Raw genomic sequence first — 27,120 nt, 5'->3', positions numbered from 1 at the left:
CGCCATTTTGCTTTGTTCTACGATTATTTGATATTTACTAGTCTTGGAAATCTTCTATGTGCCTCTTGAACAGTATTCTAATATATGAATGGCATCTTTCTTTCAATCAAACATAGTGAGGTGCAATGTACCGTGGGTTTTACACTATTCGATTGACTTTAAGGACATAGCCTATCAAGGTACATAAGCGAATAACTTCTAGATGACGAGAAGTCCAAAGGGATCTTCTTCATGACCATAGCCATGCAAGAATTTTTTTTCCCAAAAGTCTCTCGTATGTCCTTCGACGACCTCAAAGACCGTAGGCAAAAGTAAAGGAAAGAATGATACGTTAACGTTGTCAGGCGGTCTCGGTTTAGTCTAGCCGTTTTCTTTAGCTTATGTCGCTAAGGCATCATTTGATGCCCTCTCACCTCCCCTCTCTTTTTCTCTCTCTGTTATTGCATTGCTTCTCACTCTACTAGAGCCAAAGACGCAAGGTGGAGAGAGAGAGAGAGAGAGAGAGAGAGACGACAGGGAGAAGAAACACTTGCCCACCAATTCAGGAACACGCATCATCTTCATCGTTCAACGACAGCAGAGGATTTACAGAGGGTGTCCGTCATCGTCTTCGTGGTGTTTAAAGTTGGTTTTTGGATGCAAAACGATAATGGGTTCTTCAGGGCAAAGCGGTGGCTATGATCTGTCGTTCAAGATCTTGCTGATCGGAGACTCTGGCGTCGGCAAAAGCAGCCTTCTTGTCAGCTTCATCTCTTCTTCTGCTGAAGATCTCGCCCCGACCATTGGTACTCACTCAAAAGAGAATAAAGTTTGATGCTTTCGTCTCTTGATTCCTCAGTCTTTTTCCATGTCTCTGAGAAATTTCTGGGCAATGGAGCTTCGGTTTCATTGCTGCAGCACGCCACGTTGAGACTAGAATTCCGATGGATTGATGATCATACTTGTTGGCTTCAGCTGCTAGCAACAGAGAAGTTGGATCTATGGCTAAATTTCAAAACTTTGAGCGAGTGCATGCTCAGTAATAGTTTTTAACTGATGTTGCCTACTATAAGATCGCATAAAAGCTCCCATTTTTGGCTCAAATTTCTTAAGTTGGTTGGCTTCTGTGATTATGACCTCAAGAATGTGACTATCCAGTTTTCCTGTTTTATCCACTTGTGCGGCGATTTCGTGGTGATTTGCTGTAGTTTTTGGTTTAGCATTGCTGGTTGGGTGATTAATAGTGGTTTGAGATCGGCAGGAGTCAATACTATCTTACGGTCTTGATTGAAATTCGGACAGGAGTTGATTTCAAGATAAAGTCGCTCACAGTCGGTGGGAAGAGACTAAAGCTGACAATTTGGGACACTGGTAAATGAACTCAAATGCTAGATAGATTTTAGCTTTTTACTCAGAGTCGGTGTTACATTCTGATATTGGACAGACAATATTGGGAATGTTGTGGTATTTGATTTCTTGTCAAGATTTAATTCAAAGTCCAGAAATATCTTGTCAAAACATTGATTTCTGTTGCAGCTGGACAGGAGAAGTTCAGAACATTGACAAGCTCCTATTACAGAAATGCCCATGGAATCATTCTTGGTATGCCTTAGATAGAAATTCCTGTGTGATTAACTAAACATGCAAATAACAGCCTGATTGCATCTCAGCATGTGTTATATTTTGCTGCAACACAAATTATTTTTTATGGACTATGTAATCGTCAAAAGCACCAAAATGCTGGAAACTTACCCTCCCTCTGCATTGATGCCTGTCATCATACTAATTGAAAAAAGGGCCTTCACTGCTACATGCTTGATGTGGGGAAGACAAGCTTATCTGCTTGTTCCTCACTAATGTTTATGGCCTCCTATTGGCAGTCTAGCATCGTATAAATTTTTTCTTTAATTAGCTCTACTAGAGTCCTTCTCTTCTGCTAAATGACAATGGGCTCTGCAATGGTAGCACTGCCTATCGGGGTGGGTTGGGAAAACTTGAATGAAATTCATGGATTGGAGATCCAGAAATGTCCTCATCAATGCCAAATCGGGCAAATTAGAGAAGGAAGCTGTTGATGAAATAGCTATTGGACAACGTAGCATCATCAAATGGATGTGGCAATTAGGACAAAGAAGATATGCAACTTAGATTTGGTGAAGAAAGGAAGCCCCAAATCCTACAGATGTATCGATATATTGTCTACACTCTAGTTTATAGCTTTGCCTATGTTTGGCACATCTGAAGTAGCTGGCCAATTGATGAGATGACATGGCAGTTCACACACACACACACACACACACACAGATATATATATTGTATGTTGACCCTGTTTGATCAGGGAAAGCTTTTTTTATTACAATCATTCATTATTGGTTCTCTCTCTTATTTTCTTGGTTTTTACTCGCCGGCTATCTTCTTCTCTACTGCTCAAAGTTGAGTCAAATTTAGAACTCGGCCTATGAAAATGCTCTTAGATATGAAGAAATGATGCACTCTGTTGACTTTTGTAGCCTCTCACGTAGATCTATTCTGATTCTTGTCGACTTTTTCTCTCTTTGGCTTAGTTTATGACGTGACAAGAAAAGAGACCTTTGCAAACTTATCCAATGTATGGGCAAAAGAAGTGGAACTCCATTCTGCTAGTCAAAATTGTGTTAAGATGCTTGTCGGGAATAAAGTTGACAAGGTAAATTCTGAAATTTCATCTGTCTCCTCTAGTTTTCCCAACATCAATATCATGGAATTAATGTGCTTCTCGTATTGGTTCCTTTAAGTTATATATTGTGTTTCATATGAATGTAAATGGATGACAAAGTTCAATGACAAACAGCGGTGGAAACCCTCTAGCACCATCGTTGAGTCATTGCACTTCTTGTTTGAGAGACCTCTGATACTTTGCTTTGTGGCTTTCCATTTTCCTTAATCTGCAGTATTCATATGGAAATGCCATTAGTCAATCTAATGCAGGTATATCTTTAACTATTTATTTGTTCACTGTGTGCCTCCAGGATTCTGAAAAGGCTGTGAGTACAGAGGAGGGAATTGCTCTGGCGAAAAAACTTGGTTGCTTATTTCTAGAATGTAGTGCAAAAACTAGAGAGAACGTGGAGCAGTGCTTTGAAAAACTGGCCTTAAAGGTAATATGCTTGTCATTTGCACATCTAATGTGTCAAGCAGGAAAATAAACTTTTATTTATAACTATACAATTTTGCTTTTGTTTCCTTCTTGTCTGTTGATAATCTCTTCTAGACCAATTCACTGCAGCATTGCTGTGATATATTTGCATGATATCGCTTCTTGGTGACCCTGAATATCATGTACTTTTTAAATAAATATGCAAAACCGATGGTTTTCACAGAGTCGAGTTAACTTGTCATTTTCACCTTATATCCTACCTAGCTTCGCTGTGAAAGGTTCTAAATGTGAAAGATCCAGTATAACTGCAGTAACTGGGTTTGAGGAGCTGTCTCTGAAAGATACTGCTTACCATAGATTCACAATTTCACGCATGTCAATTCTGTGAAAAGGGAATGTAGGAAATACTGGAAGCTCCTCTTGCAAGGAAATGATTAGGGATACAATCTTTTTTGGGTTCACGCTTAGTTGGTCTAATTTGTCCTGTAGTCGCAGCTTGTTTCTGTGCACTCTTATGGATAGTGTCTAAGTATGAAAGCGCACCTGTATAGCTAAGACGCGCATGCATGAGCAGTTATTTTGTTGGTTGATGTGCTGAAAACAGTGTTACTGATCAGCCAACAAATAATCCCAGATTTTGTGTCTGGGTAGATGGAGTTTTGTACAACATTTGACTAACTTATCTTTGCCTCGTCCGATTTCTTATAGTATTCAAGAGTGAAACCACAAGAGATTTCATTAATTAAGTTAAAATTTGATCCTAAATGGGAAATAAAATCTAATCTTTCGACCTTAAGCAGGTTACCATGGTTCACTTTAAAAAAAACAAACAAACAAACAAACGACTCCTTGAGCACCCTTGGAGTTGTCCACGGAGAGAGACATTCGCATCTAAGAAAACCAGATAAATCTAAGCCTAATTGTTGCTGGACACACGAACCTCTAGCGGGACTAACATCTGATTTCTACATTCGAACAATTTATGTTATCATCTTCCTCTTGCCAGATTATGGAGGTTCCCAGTCTCTTGGAAGAAGGATCAACTGCTGCAAAGAATAAAATTTTGAAGCAGAAACAAGAACACCGACCACCTGCTAATGGCAGTTGCTGTTCTTAGTAGGCTGCTGCATGGCAATAGATTCTGTGCCAAAGCTCTAGTTGCGCTCCAATAGAAGGTGAAAAATCAAACAACTTGAGTGGAAAGGAATCTGCAGATTCACCCTTGGCCATGTTATGATCTGATTATGTAAATGATTGCTGCTTTTCTTTTGCCTTATTCTTTTTCATATTTGATCCCCTTCTTCTCTTGTAATTTAACCCTGCCGTCGTGGAGTGGCTTTAGTTGTACCGTTGTTCTATCGATACTTGTTCGTGTGTTAGCTCGTGTACATTGTTGCCTCACTGGATCATGGTTATGCGACATGCCGCAGGAACAAGTATATTGTATGTATAAATTCTTTTCCATTCAATGCAAAGGTTCCGTGCCTTTCCTGCCCTGAATAAAGCTGAGAACTCTCTCTCTCTCTCTCTCTCTCTCTCTCCTCTCTCTCTCTCTCTGTTGCCTCACTGCATCGATGCGACATGCCGCAGGAACAAGTACATTGTATTATTCTTTTCCATTCAATGCAAAGGTTTTGTGCCTTTCCTGCCCTGAATAAAGCTTAGAGGAATAAATTCTTTTCCATTCAATGCAAAGGTTTCATGCCTTTCCTGCCCTCAATAAAGCTGAGAAGCCTCCCCGGCTCCGCTCCACACCCCCTCCCAACTGATTACATTCTAGACCCACTGAAATCCTATTGGTTTAAACAGTTGATAGCTATACAAGGGTTTTGTCGGACCTGCTCATTTGATACCTAATCATATGGTACCTAAATTAAGTAATTTTATGACTATTAAGTAATTTTATGACACCAGTGCAAATTCAGGTCTCTCTAGTTCAACTAGGACCTTAATGCCTGAATTTCTATATTAATTAAGATCGAGAAAATGAAGTACTCAAATTCATTGTCCATTCCGCTCAGCAGAATATGGAGTTTCTAGTCTTTCATAATAAAGTAATAGATGGAACTCCCATTAAAAAACTTCACTTCGGAATGGCAAACACACCAAAAATTCTGGATTAAGTTAAGACTTTAGGTTTCCAGCAAACAACCACTACATCCATTTCATTAGGGGTTGATGATCTTTTAACAATACTTTCTAGGGGTAGTTAGTAGGAGAGGCTAAACAACAAAGTTTGATTTTGGAAAATCATCATCATAATGGGAATGTACATGCAGCAGAAAAATTACGCCAATCCACTGAGGTGTGGTATGCTACGAGTGAAGATTTGCAACAAGAAATGAATCCTAATTTTAGGATGACAACACCATTTAATCCAATCCATATAATGTCTTTTTTGAGAGCTAGAGGAAATGCATCCCAACTACACCAATTACTAGGTATGAGAGAATTAATATCAGATCCTTGAGCACAAATTATTGATTTACCCATTTAAAGCAATTTACGACAATCTTTTAACAGAATATATTATGTAGACCACAAAAGAGTTATAGATAAAAGAGTTGTAGATAGTGCTGTACAAACATCAAATGCTGGATATCTTAGGCGCAGACCTGTAGTACAACACATTATTGTCCGCACAACAGATTGTGGCATCATACGAAGGGGTTTCTGTGAGTCCACCAAACGGGATGATAATATTCAAACTTCTCGTGTTGGATCTTCCGACTATGAATGGAGTAGTCCCAGAACTCAATGCACAAGGGGTGCAAATAATTAGTTTAGAACAAAATAAACGAAAGGGTATCACACTGGGAATGATCAGTTTCAAGGTAGGCCAATTCCGATTCACCTATGACCCCGAAAGATTAGAAACAGGAACCGAACCGGTTGATTTCATGCAATCTTTGCACAAGACTTGTTTGGCATTAACATCATATAAATAAATTTAATATTGATAATATGAAGTTTTGATGGCAGATGTAATAATGATGATCAGGATCCTGGCCTTGCATCTGTTTATACATTAGAAAGACCTGTGCAGATTATGCCTTCGGTGAACTCCTTTCAAATACTGGAAATGCATTGGCATGAAATGCAGCATCGCAAACAATCATATATCAGCAACTTAAATGCAAAAACAGTTTTGAAAACTGAGATCATAATAACCAAGTTTTAGCAAAGCATTCAAACTAAAGAGCTCGCAGAATTTGGAATAGTTTTCTCAGCAATTCACAACAAAAGTCAGGGAATACAGTCGAGAAAGATCGATTAGCACTCGCACTATATTGCAAAGATAGTATAGTAACCATTAGAGAAATTCCACCCCCCCCTAAAAAAAAAAAAAAAAAACAAAAATTAGAATGAACAACCATCGAAAAGAAAAGGAAGTTCTCATCGAATGCGGACTTCATTCATCGATCTAAAGGGATTGTCGAATAGCAAAATCAGCACTACCCCGAGTCACAAAATTTGAAAATGGCGATTATGATAGATGATCTTTTTCATTAAAGAACTGGCTATCCTACGGTAGGTAGATTATCCACCCCACAACAAACCTGAATCTAGCAGTCACTGAATCCCATGTGAACGCCAAGAGAGGTAAATAGGATTCTATGAGTGAAAAGCATGAAGCATGCATGCTATAGCAGAAAATGGCAGAAAATGGCAGAAAAACCTATGTCAGACTTACTCAGATACATATACAGAAGAAAGGACCTCCAGGCATCAGCCATTAATCTGATTGACCCAATAACAAAATCAGTCAAGCCTAACGAAGCATCCTGAAAACCTCAATTACCACAGCCCAAATAAAGTGAAAATTGATGGAGAATCACAAGAAACTACTGACAACTCGTAGCACCGCCGGCAGCTTCCAAAATTCGTTTAGCTTCAGTGTCTGGTTCAGGTAGCTCACCAGGGGTCTGGAAATAGATAATATCAGAAACACATTGAGGGAGAGGAATGCAAGTGGAAAAGTCATGTAGGTACATACCTTCCCATACATGTTTGTCTTTGTGATATCAGCTCCAGCAGCAAGCAATATTCTTATAACGTCCACATGTTCACCTCTCGCAGCATGATGAAGAGGCTGCAGGAAAAATGTACAGCAGCTTCTCAGTTCTTTTTTTATAACAATTGTCATCAATTTCTAACTATGATAAGAAGCATTACAGCACATGATTTCTTATTTCTCTTAGTCAAGAATGCAGATCTAAAGTTTGCCTCAGCGATTTTATGTTCAAAGACATCATGCAAAACAAAGTTTCTAGTTGATTTGAGCTTACTGTATCTCCTTCGTCGTCATTTGTCTCCAACATCCTTCTCACGCATTCTCTACTCCTTGCTCTGTTGATTAAAAACTGAACTATGTCGACATATCCTGGACCATTAGAAAGAAAGGTACCACAGACAAACAAGTATGAAAACAAGGCCAGAAAATTTCAAGGAGAACTGTTGTACATGCATATTAGGAGATCATCCTACCCCCAGCACAAGCATCATGGAGAGGAATCGCCCCATCTTCATCCTTGGCTTCCAAGCAAGCGCCTCTTTCCAAAAGTAACTAGACAAGCAGACTAATTTCAGCTTAAGGAACTCAAGGAACAATGGACAACAAAAAGATAAGGAACACAAAAACCAATTGACAAAAGAACTTTTTCTTTTCGACCTGCACACAAGGTAGATGTCCATATAAGCAGGCCAGATGCAAAGCTGTATCACCATCTTCCACTGGCTCATCGATACTGCCATTTAAGTTGTCTATGCATAAATGTGAAAAAACATTCAGCTAGGAGGGCTTTCAGACACCAGTATAATGATCAAGTAGTTCATGCAAAACCACCCAAAGGAATAAGATGACAATAACACAAATGATAAGTAACTATAATCACATGATCTGTCGCATCTACCCGCAAACTAGAACTGCAGCTTCAGAAGAACATGGATAAATCTGTCTGAATCAGCTCATATATAAGACCTCATCCTAGAGCACCGTGCATAAAAGACCAGCTGCACCACTAATTCTCCAACAATTATGACTGCTTTTTGATCTGCACATCACAAATAACTTTCCACAGCAAGAAGACATTGCTTTGGCTTGAGAAATTCTTCCTAAACCTTTTCATGATCTTTTTAGTGTCAGTTATACCGACAGTGCAACCAACAACAACTAATCTTGCCAACATTGACTGCTGAACTTCAAACCCTATGGACAGCATCTTCACCATAACTACCAAGGCATGTTTCTGAACTGCAATTCAGTAGACCGATTGTTATCTCATTGCAGGGCGCAACACCACCAACCAATACCTACAATAGCCCTTTTGCCACGGTGAGCACTGAACTCTGTCCTTGCCCATGCCATTCTCACCGGTGCATCCAACTCCGACATGCGACACTGCAACCACTAAACCCCCTCCAATCTACACAGCATGACAATTTGCATCTTCGCACAAGTACGACGGGCCTCGGGTTTCGATCAAAAGATGGTTCGCGGACACACTAAGCAAACTACGAAATTTGCTTAGAACAAACTACCGAAACTAATCCATCGCAATTGCCGGGAAACGAATTACGTGATTTCCCAGAATCGATCGAGCAGCCAAAAGAAAAAATCCATCAATTAGCAGGCGAAATTTTTAAACCAGCGAGAGAGAGAGGATCCCACAATCGAGAAAAGAAAACCCAAGAAACGGAAAGACAAGCAAGACCCAAGTCGACCCGCATATCCATGCGAACAACCCAATTTGCAGAAGAGAGAGAGAGAGAGAGACCGAGAGCGAGGCGGAGGGCGTCGACGTCGCCGTCCTGGACGGCGGCGGAGAGGTCGCGGAGGTGAGGGGGAGTGTAGGAGTCGGGGTCGAGGAGGCCGTCCTGCTCGAAGAGGGCGTAGTTCTGGTCGTCCTCGTTCTCGTCGTCCTCCATGAGGCCGTTGCGCCGCCCCGGGACCGCCATTCCCTCCGCCGCTTCGCCGCCGGAGTGGATGGATGGATGGACAGAGAGGCTCGCTTCTGCAGTTCGAACGGGAAAAAAGAGCTCTCTTTTTCTTGCTTCTTCTTATTGGAGAAAACAAGGAGGGTGAAAAATCTCCCCACGGCAACGCCTAAATATCTGCTCACTTTTTGTATCTTTTTGGGCCAGGTTTATGGTCCTGAGTGATCGGGTTGGGCCCTAATTGCATTTGGTTGTTTGAGGACTAGGGTATTTGGTTTTCTCGTTGCCCAAACCGGGCCTCGATTGGTGGGTTTCACATGGAACTCACATGTAAGAAGGAGAAATTTATCCGAGCGGATCGAAAAAACCCTGAATCAAAGATTCCCCCGTCTCTTCGTTCGGGGAGGATGTCAATCTCGGATTGATCGCAAACCAATTCACTCTATGGTCAAATGAGATCGCGGGGTTCAATTTTGAGGTCAATGGTTCATAATCATTCTAGACCAATGCCACCTCAAAACTTCTTTTTAAGATATGGCTATTGCAACACTTTTGCACGTATTCTTCGTTGTTGATGCAATATCCTTTCGGAAGGAAATGGTGAAGGAATGCCAAATTTGGGAAACCTGTTGAATCAATATTGCTTTGCATCGGGGCAAGTTATTAACCTAAACAAGTCAGGCATATTCTTCAATAGTAGCTACCCCCAACAACTAAAGAGGAACATGGCAGCAGAATTTAGACTCTCGATCATTGAGAAGCTTGGAAAATATATCGGTATTCTATTAGATCGGGGACAATTGAAGAAAGAAATGTTCTCATGAGTCCTAGCAAGAGTGAATATAAAACCTAAGGGGTGGAAGGTAAAGCTAATAATGAAAGGGGGAAATGAAATACTTATCAAAACAATAGTGCAAGCACTACCATAATATGCAATGTCCATATTCAAGATCCTTATCTCAATTTGCAGAGTGATTGAGCAAAAGATTGCATCTTTCTAGGAGAATCATGTCTGACATTCTGTCTATAGATAGTGTCTAAAATTTTTGCAACACTCCTAGTTTGATTACACTTCCGATGCATGCTATGATTATCATTTTCCTTATTAAAATGTTGACATCATGCATAGTCAATACAACTAGTGTCACGATCCTAACTCTATCCCTAGAGTTATACAATCTCAACTCCATTCCCAAGGTTGTGACAAGTGACGAGGGTTACTTTCATGACATCCTAGGCATGTCACCGACCCATATTTTTTTATTATTATTATCTTTGAGTTATGTACACGTTGAAGCAATACAACAACATCCAATCACCATAACATCAATAAGTAGTAGGAAAACAAATATGCAACCATATATACATGGTAAACTACTTATATTTATATATTTCACTTCCCATATTTACAAGCCTATGTGCTCGGGCCAAGCTAGACACTACATAAGCAAATCAATCCCTTCCAAAAATTCACAAGGCTTCGGGGGACGCCTATCTCCTCTAGCAAGATATTAACAAAAGCTTCATTCCTTAGGAGAACTGGCTACCTAGGTGTCATCTACTAGATTGTTGGGCGGGCCAGTGTCCTCCCTTAGTCCGGTAGCCCACGGAATCCTCAAAGAGGTCCGACAGGGTCCCCATCCAACCACACATGCCAAGCTCAATAGTTGTGAGGAACAAGGTTGTCGTAGCCTTCCTCAACCCAAATAGTAGTAGCGACCCTTCGGTATATGATATCCTCCCTAAGAATATCCATAATTGCAACTTCCATGCTCATTGGCACCCCAAAATGCATGAAGCATGTGGACGGTGAATCTATATGTACATGTCTAAAAAAGACAATAGAAGAGTATAACTCATTATGTAAACCCACTAATTTTCGGGTAGGAGGATGCCTCGCCTTTCAACGAGCACATAACTTGTCCAAAACATTTATTGATGGCAAATCAATAGTAAAACAAAAGCTGTGTCTTGATTAGAACATGAGAAATCCTCAATCAATAATATGCAAGTGTAAGTCAAGATTCATTGCATAACATAAGGAACTCACACCTCACTTAATCATATGTATGCATAAACCAAAATCTATTTCATAATATGAGGAACTTATGCAAATGTGATTCATTTATTAATAGCCGAAATCCATCAATTCTTTCGAAATCTACTGCGCATCTGAAATCCATCGGACATACGTGTGAGGGGCTGATTGTATGGTATAGTGCTTTGGACGATTCCATTGCTGGGCTTTAGCTCACTCTTGTGGTTATTTATATTTTTTAGATCTTTAGCCATGGATGTGATTCCTGTCGCCCCCATTGCACACTACAACGCCCTAGTAGAGATTGAGGGGTAGATGTTCGAGTTCACTGACCCTCATTTTCCCACTATTTCTTTTATTTGCTACACGACCACACTATTGTAGGTCCACCAACCAATGGCATCACCTATTACTTTATGGTGCTCTACACCAATATTAGAGGATATCTAAGTGGTCCTCTACCCTTCCCTATGTAGGACGATGGCGGTAGCACCATTGATGATGGTATCGATGGGAAGTTGTAAGTGAGAGTGGTTATGTGAGGTGGTAGGGATCCATTTTTGGAGGCACAATTTTGACACTTTTTGAGATCAAACCGTGTGTACCTGGGTGACAGGTTATAGATAGTTTAAGGGCATGGTTGATGGCCATATGGATAGTTGGTGAGAGTAGTGTGCCCTTTTAATCTCCTAGTATAACTCTATGATCACCCTTGTATATAAATAATAAATAAGATAAAAAATTGATGCCTGTGTTTTCTCTAATGTTCATCCTTGATGATTAATGTATGCTTGATGATTAATTTCGTCTTATGCACGTGTTAAAAAGTGAAAGATTAATATGTCTGTGTTAGAAAGGTGGTAGACTATGATGCCATAGCTTGGATGTGATAATCCTTTTTGGTATTAGAGCCTAGGTTTACCCATGGCATGATAAGGTGCGCTAGTAGTGAAGGTAAATAGGATGAATGTATATGGTTGAAAACATTAAATACATGTGTTTTGCTTTGTTTTGAGAAACAAGTAAGGTATGTTGCTCAAGTAATATCAATAACAGATGTTACTTATGATGTTAGTAACAGTTCGTTACTTATTGCTCGATAAGAAGCAAGTAGCTGCATTGCACTTTAGTCACTTATGATGTAATACTAGTAATATATTTTACTGACTAGCTGGCCAATGGTACATTGATTGTCAATGTGCAGAAGCTTTGTATGACGGAATGAGGAGGTCGGATTGATTGACTTCTAGAGGTTTTGATACATGATTTTTAGTTGAGGCGTCATTAAAAGATAAAAAGTCAAGATTAGGGTCTCCAATCGAGACAAAGCCCATTTCTCAATAAATAAAAATTGTCGTTTTTCATTTCTTTCTTTGATTTTGCCATTTTTAATTGATTTCCAAATCATTTCTAATTAACCCGAAAGGTTGACTTTTGGATTGACTTTTTGGTCAACTTCTTGACCAAAAGTCAATCCGGGCTTTTTGCACGAAAAAGATGTCAAATAGTCTTAATTTAATCTTAACCAAGTTAATTTTCAAAAATTTCAAAGATTTGACTTAAAAATCAACATTTTAAGAAAAATCAATTAAATTGTTGACTTTTGGTCAAACCTTTGATAAAAAAAATTGAAAAAATTAAAACACCTTATTTTAGTGTCAATTTCACTTTAGTGAGGAAAATTTAACAAAACTAATGAAGGACCTTGTTTTCCAAATTTTTCGATTTTATTTTCGAATTTGACAAAAAAAACTTACTTTCACTTTGGTCATAATGAAATCTAGTTCTTTTTATGACATTTGATCTAGGGACTATTTCTCATTCACTCGCTCACTCAATTTCGAGAACGGTCATTTTGAAAGGCAGATTACCATTTTTAGTCCTATTAGGGGGTCCGAATCGATCCTTCATGATTTGAAAACGGACACTTTTGTTGCACTCATTTTCTTGAGATAAGTTCAAATTTAGGGTCAATTTTGAGAAATTCACTTGAGAACTTCCCAATTTAAGGAATTTCACTCTCTTGAATATAGGAAAACTGAGTTGATGAGCTTTAATTGAAGAAATTCAAGTAGACCTACTCGAGACTAAAGTTTAATTTCGTAAATCAAGGTCCAATTTTGATATTAGACCTCACTTCATTCTTGGTCTAAAAGTTGTGACGTCAATTCAAGGTCAATTTGGATACAACATATTATCCTAAGTATGGGCAATTAGTCGAATAGGTGTATCACAACATTAATTGAATTCAATTTCACCTAATTTGCAATTTCGAGCAAGGAATTACAAAATTATCCATTTCAACCTATGATATTCAATTATGTGTACCCATGGTCTAGGTCCATTATTTTTCATAATGATCAATCAATTAGGTCAATGTAAAGCCAATAAATTGCATTTATGTGGTTTAACTGGCCTAATTCAATTAGAATAGGATTGTTTCTCCTCAAATTTTGTAAATTTTCTTTTCAATTTGATCATACTTCAATTAATGTTGCGATTTTTTCGATACACTTTACACTACATCATAAATGTTTCAAGTCAAATAAATCCTTCTCAAAGCTTGGCCTTAATATAAAACAGAGTCAGGGTATTCAGTAGAATTTATGACCAATCAACCAAAAAGAAGTACGATTAGATATGAACAGGAAGTTAAAAAGACGAGTGCTAGAGAATCTGGCATCAGACAAGCTGCAAAAATTAAGGACACATCGTCGGCAAAGAGTTGGATAGGCAGCATGCGAAGAGGGATGGCAACGTCGAAGGAGGAGAAGAATCGTCCGGACCGTTCAAGTCCTATGATGAAGCAATAAAGCACAAATTCCTAAAACTCTCATGAACGAAAAAGCCGACTCCAGACTCGGAGTCGTCTTATGTATCAAAGTCTAAAGACAAGACTCGCATTGTCAACGCTGTTGCTGGCGACAAAGAGGTCACACCGATGAAGGAGCCGACCAGATCTCAAGAGTTGAAGAAGTGGCCCACGGAGAGGCGAAGGAAGGGTAGCGACGCTAACGATGGAGCCAGGGCTAGGGCCACGACGCAACATATCAAGAGGGCTTGGTGACGATTGGACACCTCTAGAGTGAGAATGATGAGATCAAGCTCCTTAAAGGAATGACCAAATTCCGCAAGAAGAAGCAATTAGAGCCCTTGACCAACGTCAACATATTCAAACATTTTATTGACAAGAAATCAGTGAGGTTTGACTTCTCTCCCAGCAAATCGCAAATCTTCAACAAGATTAGAAAAGTGAAAGCCAAGTTCAAGGTGTAAGGTAGGGCGTATGTGGAAGAAGCCCCATGATCAGAAGGTTTCTAAACATTCCCTTGTCCTCTAGGATGGTGGGAATGGCAGTGTGAAAGTGCACTTGTCTTTGAAGAAGATTAAGGCTTTGGAAAGCGCTGGCATAATTGTTGAGCACTGTTGAAATTTAATCAAATAGACTCAAAGAAGAAAACACACCAGAGAGTTGTTGTTGTAACTCTCGTCACAAAATTCAACAGAACATAAGCCTATTAAATAGGCAGAACATCCAAACCACTTTGCAAGGAAATAGCTACAGAACAACAACAACAACAACAAAGACCCACCAACATACCCCACTAACTAGAACATGTGCAGAAACTAACTCCTAAAAGCAAGCCACTTGACCAAAAAAAAAAAAAAAAAAAACAAGCCACTTCCTATTGACTAGGACTCCACTATTACATTATTGAAGACACGTAATAACTAAAAGTTAACCACCTGTCAAAGTCGTTGAAGGAGTTTGAGGATAGCAATTGGGCCAACGAATCTTCTGTATTGCAGCTGATTAGCATGGGGCTAGGCAAGGAAGTTGTGAGGATTGGTATGGGGATGATCGACTTTTTGGAGATGGAGGAATTAAAAGAGAGGTGGCAGCAATTATGCTTGTCCAAACTACAGCTCACTAGTGATAAAGCAATGCTCATGAATCTCTAGGTGAAGTTGTTTATGCAATACAAAAGTTGGGGTTTACTGGAAGAAATAGGAGCTATTGAAAGTTAGAAAAGATTTTGGGGGCTTGGGTTTTAAAAACCTTGTTGCTTTTCACAAAGCCATGCTATGAAAGTAGGCGTTGAGACTTAATACAAGCCCTTTTAGCCTAATGGGGTCAATTGACAAAAGGACTATATTTCCCAAGTGGGGATTTTTGGAATGCAAACAAAGGGTTGGCAAAGCGTACAAAAAGATAAAGAGTCGTTATATCAAAAAGTCATGTGGTAAGTGGGAGATGGTACTAAGATTAAAATTAAAGAAGACAAGTCGTTGAATTGGGGACTTTTTGGAGGCTCAATAAATTGAGGGGAACCTCATCTTGTGGCTGAATTGATCAATCAGGAATCTAAACAATGGGATACACAAAAGGGGAGAATTACCAAAAAAGCCCTAAACCTATTGTGATTGTGCCAATTTAGTCCTAAACTTTTTTTTTTGGCCAACTTAGTCCTAAACCTTTTACAATTGTGCCAATTCAGTCCATCCGGCCAAAATTGGCCGGCCGGTCTTGACATGGACGCCGCCCGCCCGGCGAACGATTTTTTAATAATTTTTTTATTTTTTTCGATTTTTTAATTTTTTTCCTTCTTTTTCTTCTTTTTTTTTTTCTTCCTATCTTCTTCTTCCTCTGGTCGGCGAGGTCAGCCTCGACGGCCACTGGCGAGGCTCGCCCGCCGCCACCCGGCGAAGGCAAGCCTCGCCCGCCGACGGCGAGGCCGCCGTCGCCCGCCCAAGGCGAGGCTCGGCCTCGCCCGGCCCATGGCGAGGTCGAGCCTCGCCGGATCCGGGCGACGGCGGCCTCGCCGTCGCCGGGCGAGGCTCGCCGCTCGCCGGTGGCGGCGAGCCTCGCCCGCCGACGGCAAGGCCGCCGTCGCCAGCCATGGCAAGGTCGAGCCTTGCCGGATCCGGCGACGGCAAAGAAGGTCGACCCCGCCGGTGGCGGCGAGGCCGCCGTCGCCCAGATCCGGCGAGGCTCGACCTCGCCATGGCTGGGCGAGACCGAGCCTCGCCTTGGCCGGGCGAGGCTCGCCGCCGCCCGGTGGCCGGGGCGAGCCTCGCCGGTGGCCGGCGAGGTTGACCTCGCCGGCCCTCACCTTCGCCGGCCGGCCGGCCAGCGCCCGGCTAGAGGAAGAAGAAGATAGGAAGAAAAAAATAATAATAATAATAATAAAAATCGAAAAAAATAAAAAGAATTATTAAAAATGGTTCACGGTCGGCCAGCGCCCACGTCAATAAATACGGCCGTAATTTTGGCCGAATGGACTGAATTGGCACAATTGTAAAAGGTTTAGGACTAAATTGGCAAAAAAAAAAAAGTTTAGGACTGAATTGGCACAATTGAAATAGGTTTAGGACTTTTTTGGTAATTCTCCCTATATAAAAGATGTCAATGCTCTTTGAAGAGAACCTAGTGCATGAAATTCTTGCCATTCCACTTGGCCCTTTTGTGAGAACTGATAAGCAAGTTTGGAATGGGAATAGATTGAGATCTTACTCGATCAAAAGTGGATATAACAAAATCCATACAGAAGACACCCATACCAACAAAAACTAGGCCTCCACATCATACTAGCCTCTAAATACACAATGGAACGTGATACAAAATCTCCATACCCACTCGAAAATTAGATTTTTATGTGGAGTTTATGCAATAATGCACTTCCTACGAAGGAAAACCTATATAGGAGGAAAATGTTACCTAACCCGATTTGCCCTGTATGCCATCAAGCTTTGGCAACCCTAGAGCATCTCTTGGTCTTGTCTCATTGGACAAAAGATATATGGTTAGATCCAAGACTCAAAATTGATTCCTTCCCATAGCATTTAAAAAGCATTGACAAGCGGATACTAGATATTCTCACCCAAGGTTGTGACCCACCATCGATGGAGCCATTAGCTGGGACCCTTTGGTTTATCTGGAAGAAGTGAAATGCCTTGATCTTCAAAGGCTGGCCATCAAATCCAAGTGATATAATGGAAGCAGCACTTGCAAAAAACAAACCATTCAGAAGATGGAACCCACAAGCAAGAAATTGAAGGAAAAAAGTAATCAAGCTACCAGTGTGATGGGTTCCACTTGAGAGGAAAGTTTGGAAATATAACGTGGATGGCTCATGGTCCAGTGACTCACTTAAGGGGTCCATAGCCGAAATCTGCAGGAACTTTGAAGGTATTATCACCAATGGGTTCGCCATGAAAGATCATGCCTCTTTAGCACTTGCGATCAAAACCCTAGCCCTCTGTGTGGTTTTGTGTGGTTTTGTCGAGGCTGGCAAAGACACACAAATTGAAGACTTCAGTTGATCTGTGCGTGAAAGTGGAAGTAGTTACAAATCGTTTATCAATTATGGAGTGCTTATTAGGTCGGGTTCAAAGCTAATGGACCGTGCAAATGATTATTGAAGATTGCAATCTATTTTGGCCCAATTCAATGGAGTTTCGATTAGGTATGTGTCACGGGCCGAGAGTTTCCTTGGCCTCGGAAACAACCCGCGGGCGCCTAGCGAGCGGAATTCGCCAGCCAGCCCTTTCTTTAGTCAAGTTCCACGAACGATACGGTGAATGATTCTTCGTGCGAGATCCTACCACGCCCGGCTTCGCTCGGGCGTCTGGTCCATCGAGTAAGGCAGCGTTCTCTTTAGGCACAACAACTAGTTTCGGCTGCCATGGCCTCGTCGGGAGAGCGGCATCGCTCTCGACCAGTTTGTGCACGGGAGGCCTACCCCGTCTTCAGAGCTCCTAAGTGATATAACCTTCTAACCTAGAACTCCTAGCACCAACCGTCCTGACGCCACTCCCACGGACCAGTTGTGTTTTACCCTTCCGCCTCTCACTCTTCACTAGATAACCCCAAGCGCCACTCACAAGTGTCACGAGTACGGGAGGATTCACGGACCGTGACATTCTCCCCCACTCATTTCGCAACGCCCTCGTTGCGATCTCTGCTCTGTCGCTTCCTTGCGTAAATTAACCATTGATGTGCCACTTTTGGGAATTCACATCGAACGGTCACACTCGCCCAACAAAACAGGTTTTGCTCCATTGGTGGCCTCTTTTGATCTCAGCCGCTCGGCCTTTCAGTCACCTTCGCTTTCCGGCAAGTGTGGCATTTTTCGCCAACCGCATCTTTTGGCAGCACCATTTCAGCCTAATCAGCATCTTGACCCCAGCAGACCAATGGAGGTTCTTTTCTTGTTGAAAACGTGACAGTAGACCTCTTCTTCGAATTCACCGATCGATCCAGAACGTTATCCCCATTCAGCAAGGTTCGCCCTCTTCTCTAACCCGCATTCCGCTCGACGAGAAGCCGACTCGTCCTAGCACCCATCCACTAGGACTTATCTGCTTGACCCGCACTTGAGCGAGGAGTCCGATTCTCCGACTTGCTCGCTTGTTTACTGGAGGGATTCCTGCTCTGATACCACTTGTCACGGGCCGATCGATTGAGATCGTGACCGCGCGGCGACTCAGGCACTCTAGGATCGGAATGGATCGCCAAAGCGCCTAAGCCAAGCCTTACACAGTCGAACGCTCACTCGCTCGCCTTACCCGGATCGTAGAGAGAGAAAGTATCTAGAGAGAAGAGCTCTGGATAGAAGACTTGCTTTGTATTGCGGAAGTAGTGGATGTTTACAAATGAAGGAGGACACCCCTTTTATAGTTGAGGGCCTCGGATTACATCCATTGATCTAGAATCTTATCGGCGGACGAGATCGCACCGCCTCAACTACCGACATAATGTCGTCTACCATCTACCGACATAAATGAAAGGAACAGACTCCCGTAATCTTAGCTTAATGACGGTTGTTCCCGCCATTGCAATGTTCGGGGAGAAGGCTCGGTGGGAATCCAAGTGATAGCAGGAAGTCCACGGGCGAGTTGGGGTCGACCTTGGGGAACCTCTCGGGTCGTCCATTTCTAGGCCCGTGACATATGAGCCATGTAAAGCTAATCTGACTGTGGATTGGATAGTTAAAGCTCATTGGAAAAATATACTCTCCGTTAATTGGCTAACTGATCCCCATTGCCAACTATGGGATTTATTATATACTGTTTCCAAACTTTGTCAAAGCTACTTCTTTGACTAGAAAAAAAAAAAGGGAAAGAAAAAACAAAAAAGCTTGTGGATTGATTATTTGTGAGTGAGCTAGCAGTTTCCTTTTTAACATGGGGAAAAAGATAGTAACATATCATAACTTTTGTACCAATGCATTCTGTGATCATAATTTTTCAAACGATCATTTAAGTACTAAAACTTTTAAAAACATTCACTTAAGTGACATTAGTGATTTTCTTTAATCGAGAAACTTAAGTGGCCTTAATTTAAGATTATACCATCCGATATGACTTTGCTCGTAGAGCGATGTCATTAAAAACGTTTTACACAACGTTCTTTCAGCTCAATCCTCGCCCCAATTAGGGGGTTTGGGGCTAAATTAGGTTTCAATTGAAAACATGACCCCCATTTTCATACCCATCAATTAGCGGATTTAGGGCTAAATAAAGAGCAAGAATGATAATGCTTGGTTTCTCAATGGATAATTTAACTGCGGATAACACCTATGGATTTAGCCTCCGTTGCATCATTGAACACTTTCATTGAGTTCCTAAAGACTTTAACTACCCTAGAGTTTGACTACATTGATGGTTGTAGGCCGATAGTTCCGTCATAGCAGGTGGAATATAACGTTAGCACCTTCATCTGGTCACATGCCTTCTTCAACATCAAATAAGGGGAACATTGTTAAAAAACTCCTAAAACTATTATAAGGCAATTCTTCCAATACTAAACCTTTCAATTGTATCAATTTAATCATAACTCTTTTGATTATTTGCCAATTTAATTTTAAACCTTTCAAGTGTACCAATTTAATCCTAATTTTTTTTTACAATTTGTCAATTTAGTTATAAACCTTTTGATGATGTGCTAATTTAGTCATTCCGATCAATTTTGATTAGAAATATGATGTCCCAATGTAGACGTCACTGTCCTTTCGTGGCACAATCAATGCTAACATGAACAAATTTTAACATTTTTTAAAATAAATTTCTGGACTTTTCTTATAATATTTAATTTTCTTTCCTTTCTTTTCTTCCCTTCTTCCTCCACCAGCCACCATCAAGGCTTGGTGACCAATGGAGGTTGAAGGGTAAAATAAAAGAAAAAAAAAAAAAAAAAGAAAACTCAAAATATTTATACAAAATTTTAAAAAATTTAAAAATGTGAAAAATTGTCCACGTCGATATTTGTTGTGCCACGTAGGACATCGACGTCCACCTTAGTGATTTACAATCACTATTGGATGGAATGACTAAATTAACAAATCATCAAAAAGTTTAGGATTGAATTGACAAATCATATAAAATATTTAAGACTAAATTGACAGAATTATTTCATAAAAAATTGGCACAATTATTTTCCATAAAAAATTGGCACAATTGCAAAGTTTAGGCTTAAATTGGCAAATCATCATAAATTTTAAGATCAAATTGCCATAATTAAAATATTTATAACTTAATTGGTCATCGTACAATATTTTTAGAACTTTTTCAATAATTTTCCCTCAAATAAATGGAATTCCACCCAGTTTTCGCGTTTGCGGGCAGTTTCTTTGTTCCTTTCCACTTTGCATGCACAACACCTCCATGTCTTGTACCCATGATGCGCTGGAGCTAATATACTTGCCCCACCTCTGTATACAATGTATGGAATCGTGCGACTCATGCAATCTATTTTGCACGCAAAGATTAATTAAGTGGCACATGGATCGTGCACTGAAGAAAATATCTTTGCAAACTGGCATGAATTGTGTGAACATAGTTCTAGTGACGGCCCTGTTCACACTAGCATTGTCTAAAGTAATGGAAAAAACTTCATTTGATATGCCAAAGTCATAGATTGCTCTCATGAATTTTGCGCATATATTATTTGAATTATGCGGATATGGCAAAATCTTAAACAACATAGTTTGATGGTTCAATTCCTGAACTAACCAGATCCAGTAGGACTGGGACATAAGAATATGCGGAGCCAATTTGACTTGTTCGTGAATCAGAAGTCAATGAGACTCAAAAGTTACTTGTGGATAGGAGATGCACTAATCATACTCTTTTCTCTTTGCGAAGTCTCTCGTAATTCCTCGTGTTCACTAACTACGGAATAAATTTAAAATGCTATGGCAGTATGCTTTGCACATACTACACAAACCTCAAATCTTCAGCTCTTTGAACAAGCTACCGGCGTGTCCCATTGCACTAGCTAAACTTGTGTTGAGCTCAAACATTTGAGCGTTATGTTTCTATTGGGGCCTCATCAAATGGCATGTCTCACCTCCTGTTTTGGATGGATAATTTATTCCCACAAATTGCCCATACCGCGAACTTCATACCATCAAGGAGGGCCTTGATTTCAAGTCTCTTCCAAACGGAAGCATTTGTTGTTGCGAAGTCTACGAGACATCAATTGAGGTTTGTCAATAATCAACGTCAGAAGTAGGGTTTTGCCGAGGGGAAGGGTGTCGGCATCACCTTGGAGAGGGGGTGGTGGCCCATTGTTGCCCCTGTGTTTCTGAATAATCATCTAGTTATTGCGTCTTGCCGTGGTAATTGTCGTAGCATTCTTTTTGTTACTCAAATGGAGTGAGCATGTAGGGGGGGTTCCTTGCGCCACCAAGGCAGCGGAGGAGTTGAAGTATCACTACCAACCTGGAGGGATTGGCTCGCCATTTGGGAAGCATTTGGGAAGCGGGTTTACTATCGATTGTGTTCCATTTCAAGATCAAACTAGCGAGGGAGATCATATACACTAAGCGAAAAGTTGTTAGGAACTCTAATTTTTTTAGAATTCATGAGTGAGTGATAATTTGTGAGAGAGCAGTAAAAATGAGAAGGAGAGAGGTGTTCTTTTTCGATAATTTTTTCAAATTTTCTTTTATGGTTATTAAAGGCGCACATGATAACCATTCTCTTTTTAACCAGATCTATTTTTTCTATTCCCAAGAATAGGCTAGGAATAGAAATTCGTTTGAGTAAGTAATTTTATTTTTCTATTTTTGGAAACAAAGTTTTAGTCCAATAATATGTTTGGAATAGAAATAAAAAGTAAAAATTTTATACTTTTCTATTTCTAAAGTAGAATTGAAAAATAAAAACTTTTCTCATCACTTGCTCTTGCTACTAACCGGCAACTCACTCATCGCCGCTCGCCGCCTCCAGTGGTCATCTATCATCCTTTGTTGCCCTTCGTTGTTTACTATAACTTAACCGCGAGGGAGAAATTTTGTGTCATTATCAAATGAACTTTTCTTCTGAACATATAATTTTGTATTATTATTCAATGATGTTTGTTTAAAAACTCATCTAGGAAATCTATGTCCAGGCAGAAATTATGTCTAGGAATAAAATAGTTATAAATCGCACTCTAACACAATGACCATGGGATCTCTTTTTAGGTTCACATGGCCCTAGTCTACGTGGGCCCAAGTACTGGACTCGGCCCACTCCAAAAAAAAATTCTGGGCTTGCACCATCCCATCAGGTCCCCTGGGCCAGGCCAGGCCCAATCCCTTTTTTTTGGCTGACGGGTCTTCAGTTTTCCTAGTATTGTTAGTATCATCCCATTTTTTGTTGATAATTAAAAAAGCATAGCGTGCTGTATCTCTAGCAAGAGTGTATATGTCAATGTTAGAAGACGTGCTAATTCTTCTTTGAAAAAGAATAAATAAATGAATCACGTCAATTCCACAGCGGAGTTTTGGTGCCAAAAGGCAGATCGAGAAGCGAAAGAGAGAAAGAAAAGAATAACACAAAGTTGCTTGTTAGTAATGGCAATCCACCAAGGCCAGAGGAGACGTGGAGAAGACGAGAACTTGTTCCTTGGACGCGAAGGCGTACTCGGCGGCCGCCTCCCGTTCTTCCTCCTCTGTGGCCGGCGCCGGCAGATTCAGATCTAAATCCGGCAACCCTTGGCCCTGTCTTCCCTTCTTGATCTCGGGTTCCGTGTTGCTGGCTCCTGACCCGGACGTCACCGGCCTGTGCCGCCTCATGTGACCCCCCAGTGCTTGACCCGAGCTGAACTCGGCCCCACATATCGAACACTCATGTACCTTGTTGCTTGACTTGTTCCCGGAGCTCAACATGGCAGGGCCTCCGGCAGGCGTGATTTGCAGAGAAAGAGCCGTGCATGCATCAACGATCCGCTGTTTGTCGCCGGTATCGTTGCCCTTCATCGTGACGTGGATGGGCTTGTTGTTCTTGTCCTCGTCGTTAAGCCTGGGCTTCTTGTGACTGGCTCTGTGCCCGCCGAGAGCTTGGAAGGACGGGAAGCTCCGGCCGCAAGTCTTGCACGAAAAGGTGCATGACGCTTCGACCTTGTCTTTCGGGGCGATCGGTCCTTGGCCGCGGGCCAGGAGTATCAGGCAGTTGGCCATGTCTTCCTCTTCTTCTTTGGTGCTCTCGGGAGAGTGGCGCGACACTGTAGCAGTAGCAGTCGTGGTGGGATTGGAGTCTTCGTCGTCGTCGAGCTTCTGGCGGGTGATGGCCGTCCTTGCTTCGGAATCGGAGCTGCTACTGCAGGCCATGGTCAACGCGAGGGGAGACGGCGGGCGTTGGCGCCTGGTGCGCTTGCCCTTGAACTTGACGGTCGTGGCATCGGTGTTTGTCTGGTGACGATCCGGCGATTCGTTGGACACCTGAACTTCCATCGTCATGATCCAGAGAGAGAGAGAGAGAGAGAGAGAGAGAGTTCCTGTAAAGGTGGTGGTGGGGTTGATTTATATATATTGGCAATGATTGGTGTGAGCTTGAGTCTAAAAGCCGCTTTCTATTCTTCGGTGCAAGTGAGACGGTGCAAATATGTTTTTTTTGCCTTGCCAACCTCGCATTACCAACCTTGGAAGTCATATCCATTACATAAGGCCGACGTATGAGACAGTACAAATTCAAAAAGTATATTAATCAACTAGGGATATTACCATCTTAAGACCAAACAACAGGGTATTGGCTCGGGTAGTAGCATTTTATGCGATAGATATAGTCAAAATCATCACTATTTTTTGCGTGCTATGAATTTCATCATACTTGATGAGCATGTGTGCAATTATATCATATTCCATTGATTGGTTACATCGCATCGCATCCGCTTCTAGTATTTTCTCTTTTGGGTTTAGATGATTGATACCATTTACTCATCTTCTTGGTCTTAAAGCTTAAAATCCCTCTAAAGCATTTTAAATAGTAAAATCTTAAATACATCGAGACGCTGATACGAGGTATTGCCTTTTAGAACGCTCGGGAAGGTCAACTAGTCAAGGTGGATGAATACCGGGTCAGATACCATTTTATGGTTTATATAAAAGAGACTAATTGACGTACTTCAGCGATGTTCTAAGGTTACAAGTAAACTGGGGGGGCGGCGGCGGCGGGGGCGGTGGGTTATTCGTTGGTTTTCTGGGCATGGGACGGGACTATTCGGTGGCTTCGAAGCAAGCTCCTTACTTTTGGCCAACGATTCTCGCTGGAGGATTGGTTTGCAAGCCTGGAACCCCCGACCAGAATATGTGCTCCTCACTCCATTTTCCGTTTCCTTCTTTGCTTATATTATATTATAAATGGTTCCAGTCAGTTTCGCCAATTCCTGCTTGATTGGCCACCCATTTCGTCCCACCAATTTAATACCAAGTTACCAACTCGGAAGCTAGCTAGCTGACCGTTCTATTCTTGCAGATCTCAATGCGACCTGCTAAATTTTTCCGATAGGGACGTAACTAAGCACACCATCTATATTAAAGAATGATAAATTACTCATGCAAAAACTGTACTTGAGTTTAATATTTAGATATTTGCGATACATCTTTCACTCCATCTCGCGCTAGTGAGTTCTAGCTCATGCCTGTATTAGAGTATAAAGTTTAAAGTAAAGTGATGATGATACTTCGTTGTGAAAAAAAAAAAAACAGATGCAACAGGGCACACTCTAATGGAGATTGTTGGAAATTCTTATAAGGGTTAGCAGCATAACATCTAAAGTTTGTGATAGATAGACTGTTGTGAAGTAAATAGAACATACGAGACGATACTAGATAGGTCATATATACTCGAGTGATCAACTTATATTGGTTTAGCACACCTTGGTTTCAATAAAAAAAACGCGGTTGAACGGTTTGTGTAGGATAATACTTTACTAGAGAGACATATAGGTTGTGGTCTTCTCTCCAATTCTAAGGCTGAAAGACTTATGGTTTATCCATCCATGGGACAGAAAGTTTAAGTCAGACTCATACGGTTTCATCTGTATCGATCGAGATGACAATCGGCTAAATAAGGTATGTGCTTTTGGTTTGAGTCTAGGTATTCTAAGTACTATATAAGGGTATTAGATCTTTGATTTTCTTACAAAAGATACCATTAGTTAACCAGTGAAATCATGGGCAGTTGACCTTTCACTTTTGTCATTTTATATATTTCATTTTGCTTGTAAAAGATAGTACCCGGTTGTCTTCCCAATACAAAAATAACATCCAATAATGGTGACGATATTCTATGATCTGCCAATAATTAAGGACACTCATTGAGGGGAAGAACTAACATATGGACACGTGCTTGCTGTTGGAGAGCATAGCAGCAAAAATCTAGTGGACCACAGAAGCATGTTCAGATGGATTGGATAACCAGGAGGAATTAATCTAACACTCATCCATCCACTTTATATCAGGGGAGCTTTTTTTATCAGTTATATTAGGAAAGTTATCCTGCAGTTTTCAACACAAATCACATAATAATATTATTCAGTAAGTTTGTTACATTACAATAAACTATATCTGTATCGATATATTGTGAAAGTTTTATCTAGATATCATCTTTGTCTCATCATCATATCTAGCAATTTTAGTGTACCGTGACATATATGATATGCTCACGAAGTTATTTTATAAATTTACCTAGATATATTACGGCATAATTTTTCTTGTATGTGTATAGTTATTTAAAAAGAATTAAGTAATTTTTCTGTAAGGTCGATTCGAGGGTGTGTATAAAAGTCCGGGTGCTTCATTAACACACAAAGATTGATTCTTTTTCTTCCCAATCTTTAATGGGCTTTTGACTTCCATCAGCAATACACATGCAGCTTCAAGGAGCTCCACTCTCTGTCTCTGTCTCTCTCTCTCTTTCTCTCTCTTCAAGTAACATGTGCATTTATGCTTCGGCTGGTGTCCTGTGTTGTCTTCTAACAGCAAGATTGACTTTTCTTGTTCTCTTTTTTGTCCTTTTCTTCAATGGTAATAGAGAGAAATAGAAGTTAGCCCGCTAATTTTATGTTGTGCGTCTCTAGAGACAAAAATTGCTCACAGTTTCAATATATTCTTGTGATCTAAATTCACGATCAGCGTTATAGCTGATTTTATTTGGATAATATCTATGAACCTCGAGGATTGACATAATTTATCCAAGCATCCTTGAGAAACTTTCGATTTAAAACCTGAAAGTCATTTATTCAAATTCCACCAACTATTTTGACCAAAAAAAAAAGAAAAAAGAAAAGGAAAACCCACCGACTATGTTAACTTGGCTCTCAATCAGAATTACCTGTATAGATCAAGAGGTTGGACTTAACAGAATTATGCCATTGAAAAATACATGAACAGTAACTTCTCTTGTCTTTCTAACTGAGCCGGGAGAAATTGGGATTTTCTCGATTCCTTTTTTTTTTTTTTTTTTCCTTGTGGTAATGGAAATTGGAGAGTCTATGTTTAAGTGAGGTTCTCTCAAGGGTGCGCAGGAGAGCTTTGTATCGTCACGACAGACGCCAGCATCGGCAGTAGTAGGGCACATTAGTAGCAATCCAAACCAAAGTAAAGCAAAGCATCGATTCATTATTTTGGCAAAATGGGATTCGGTTGGTGAACTTAACCACCACGACTTCCTCCATTATTCTTGCTTCTAGAGCTCACATTACTTTCTATGTAACTTCGCACGACTCTTCCACTATGCCTCCACTACTTGGCACCACATA

The 27,120-nt window shown here is 40.8% G+C and overlaps 3 protein-coding genes across 3 annotated transcripts; 1 reads left to right on the top strand and 2 right to left on the bottom strand.

The window, feature by feature from the left end:
- The first annotated feature begins 367 nt into the window (after nt 1-367).
- On the top strand, nt 368-4,615 carry LOC104439028 (ras-related protein RABC2a). The gene is made up of 6 exons (XM_010052160.3): nt 368-785; nt 1,282-1,350; nt 1,516-1,581; nt 2,544-2,665; nt 2,988-3,116; nt 4,122-4,615. The coding sequence occupies exons 1-6, from the start codon at nt 650-652 to the stop codon at nt 4,230-4,232; spliced, it is 633 nt and encodes a 210-aa protein (XP_010050462.2). The 5' UTR covers nt 368-649; the 3' UTR covers nt 4,233-4,615.
- Nucleotides 4,616-6,703: 2,088 nt separating this feature from the next.
- LOC104439038 (ankyrin repeat domain-containing protein 1) lies at nt 6,704-9,200 on the bottom strand. Its single transcript, XM_010052166.3, has 6 exons — nt 8,893-9,200; nt 7,788-7,879; nt 7,604-7,682; nt 7,405-7,499; nt 7,113-7,208; nt 6,704-7,041 (listed from the first exon to the last, which is right to left on the bottom strand). Exons 1-6 carry the CDS (start codon nt 9,071-9,073, stop codon nt 6,961-6,963), a joined length of 624 nt encoding a protein of 207 aa, XP_010050468.2. The 5' UTR covers nt 9,074-9,200; the 3' UTR covers nt 6,704-6,960.
- A 13,597-nt stretch (nt 9,201-22,797) lies between these two features.
- LOC104439048 (zinc finger protein ZAT5) lies at nt 22,798-23,878 on the bottom strand. The gene has a single exon (XM_010052173.3). It carries the CDS (start codon nt 23,816-23,818, stop codon nt 22,928-22,930), a length of 891 nt encoding a protein of 296 aa, XP_010050475.1. The 5' UTR covers nt 23,819-23,878; the 3' UTR covers nt 22,798-22,927.
- Between the last annotated feature and the right edge of the window lie 3,242 nt (nt 23,879-27,120).

The sequence above is a fragment of the Eucalyptus grandis genome, chromosome 1, assembly GCF_016545825.1.
Source record: "Eucalyptus grandis isolate ANBG69807.140 chromosome 1, ASM1654582v1, whole genome shotgun sequence".
NCBI classification, from domain to species: domain Eukaryota; kingdom Viridiplantae; phylum Streptophyta; class Magnoliopsida; order Myrtales; family Myrtaceae; genus Eucalyptus; species Eucalyptus grandis.
This window is presented reverse-complemented; position numbering and strand designations above follow the sequence as displayed.

What these genes read in the sequence shown, in the direction of transcription:
- LOC104439048 (XM_010052173.3), bottom strand. Translation starts at nt 23,818, where the DNA reads ATGACGATGGAAGTTCAGGTGTCCAACGAATCGCCGGATCGTCACCAG.
- LOC104439028 (XM_010052160.3), top strand. Translation starts at nt 650, where the DNA reads ATGGGTTCTTCAGGGCAAAGCGGTGGCTATGATCTGTCGTTCAAGATC. An exon ending in AGATCTCGCCCCGACCATTG is followed by an intron (nt 786 to 1,281) that starts GTACTCACTCAA and finishes AAATTCGGACAG; the next exon opens with GAGTTGATTTCAAGATAAAG. An exon ending in GCTGACAATTTGGGACACTG is followed by an intron (nt 1,351 to 1,515) that starts GTAAATGAACTC and finishes TTTCTGTTGCAG; the next exon opens with CTGGACAGGAGAAGTTCAGA.
- LOC104439038 (XM_010052166.3), bottom strand. Translation starts at nt 9,073, where the DNA reads ATGGCGGTCCCGGGGCGGCGCAACGGCCTCATGGAGGACGACGAGAAC. An exon ending in CGCCCTCCGCCTCGCTCTCG is followed by an intron (nt 7,880 to 8,892) that starts GTCTCTCTCTCT and finishes ATTTATGCATAG; the next exon opens with ACAACTTAAATGGCAGTATC. An exon ending in AGACAAACATGTATGGGAAG is followed by an intron (nt 7,042 to 7,112) that starts GTATGTACCTAC and finishes ATCTATTTCCAG; the next exon opens with ACCCCTGGTGAGCTACCTGA.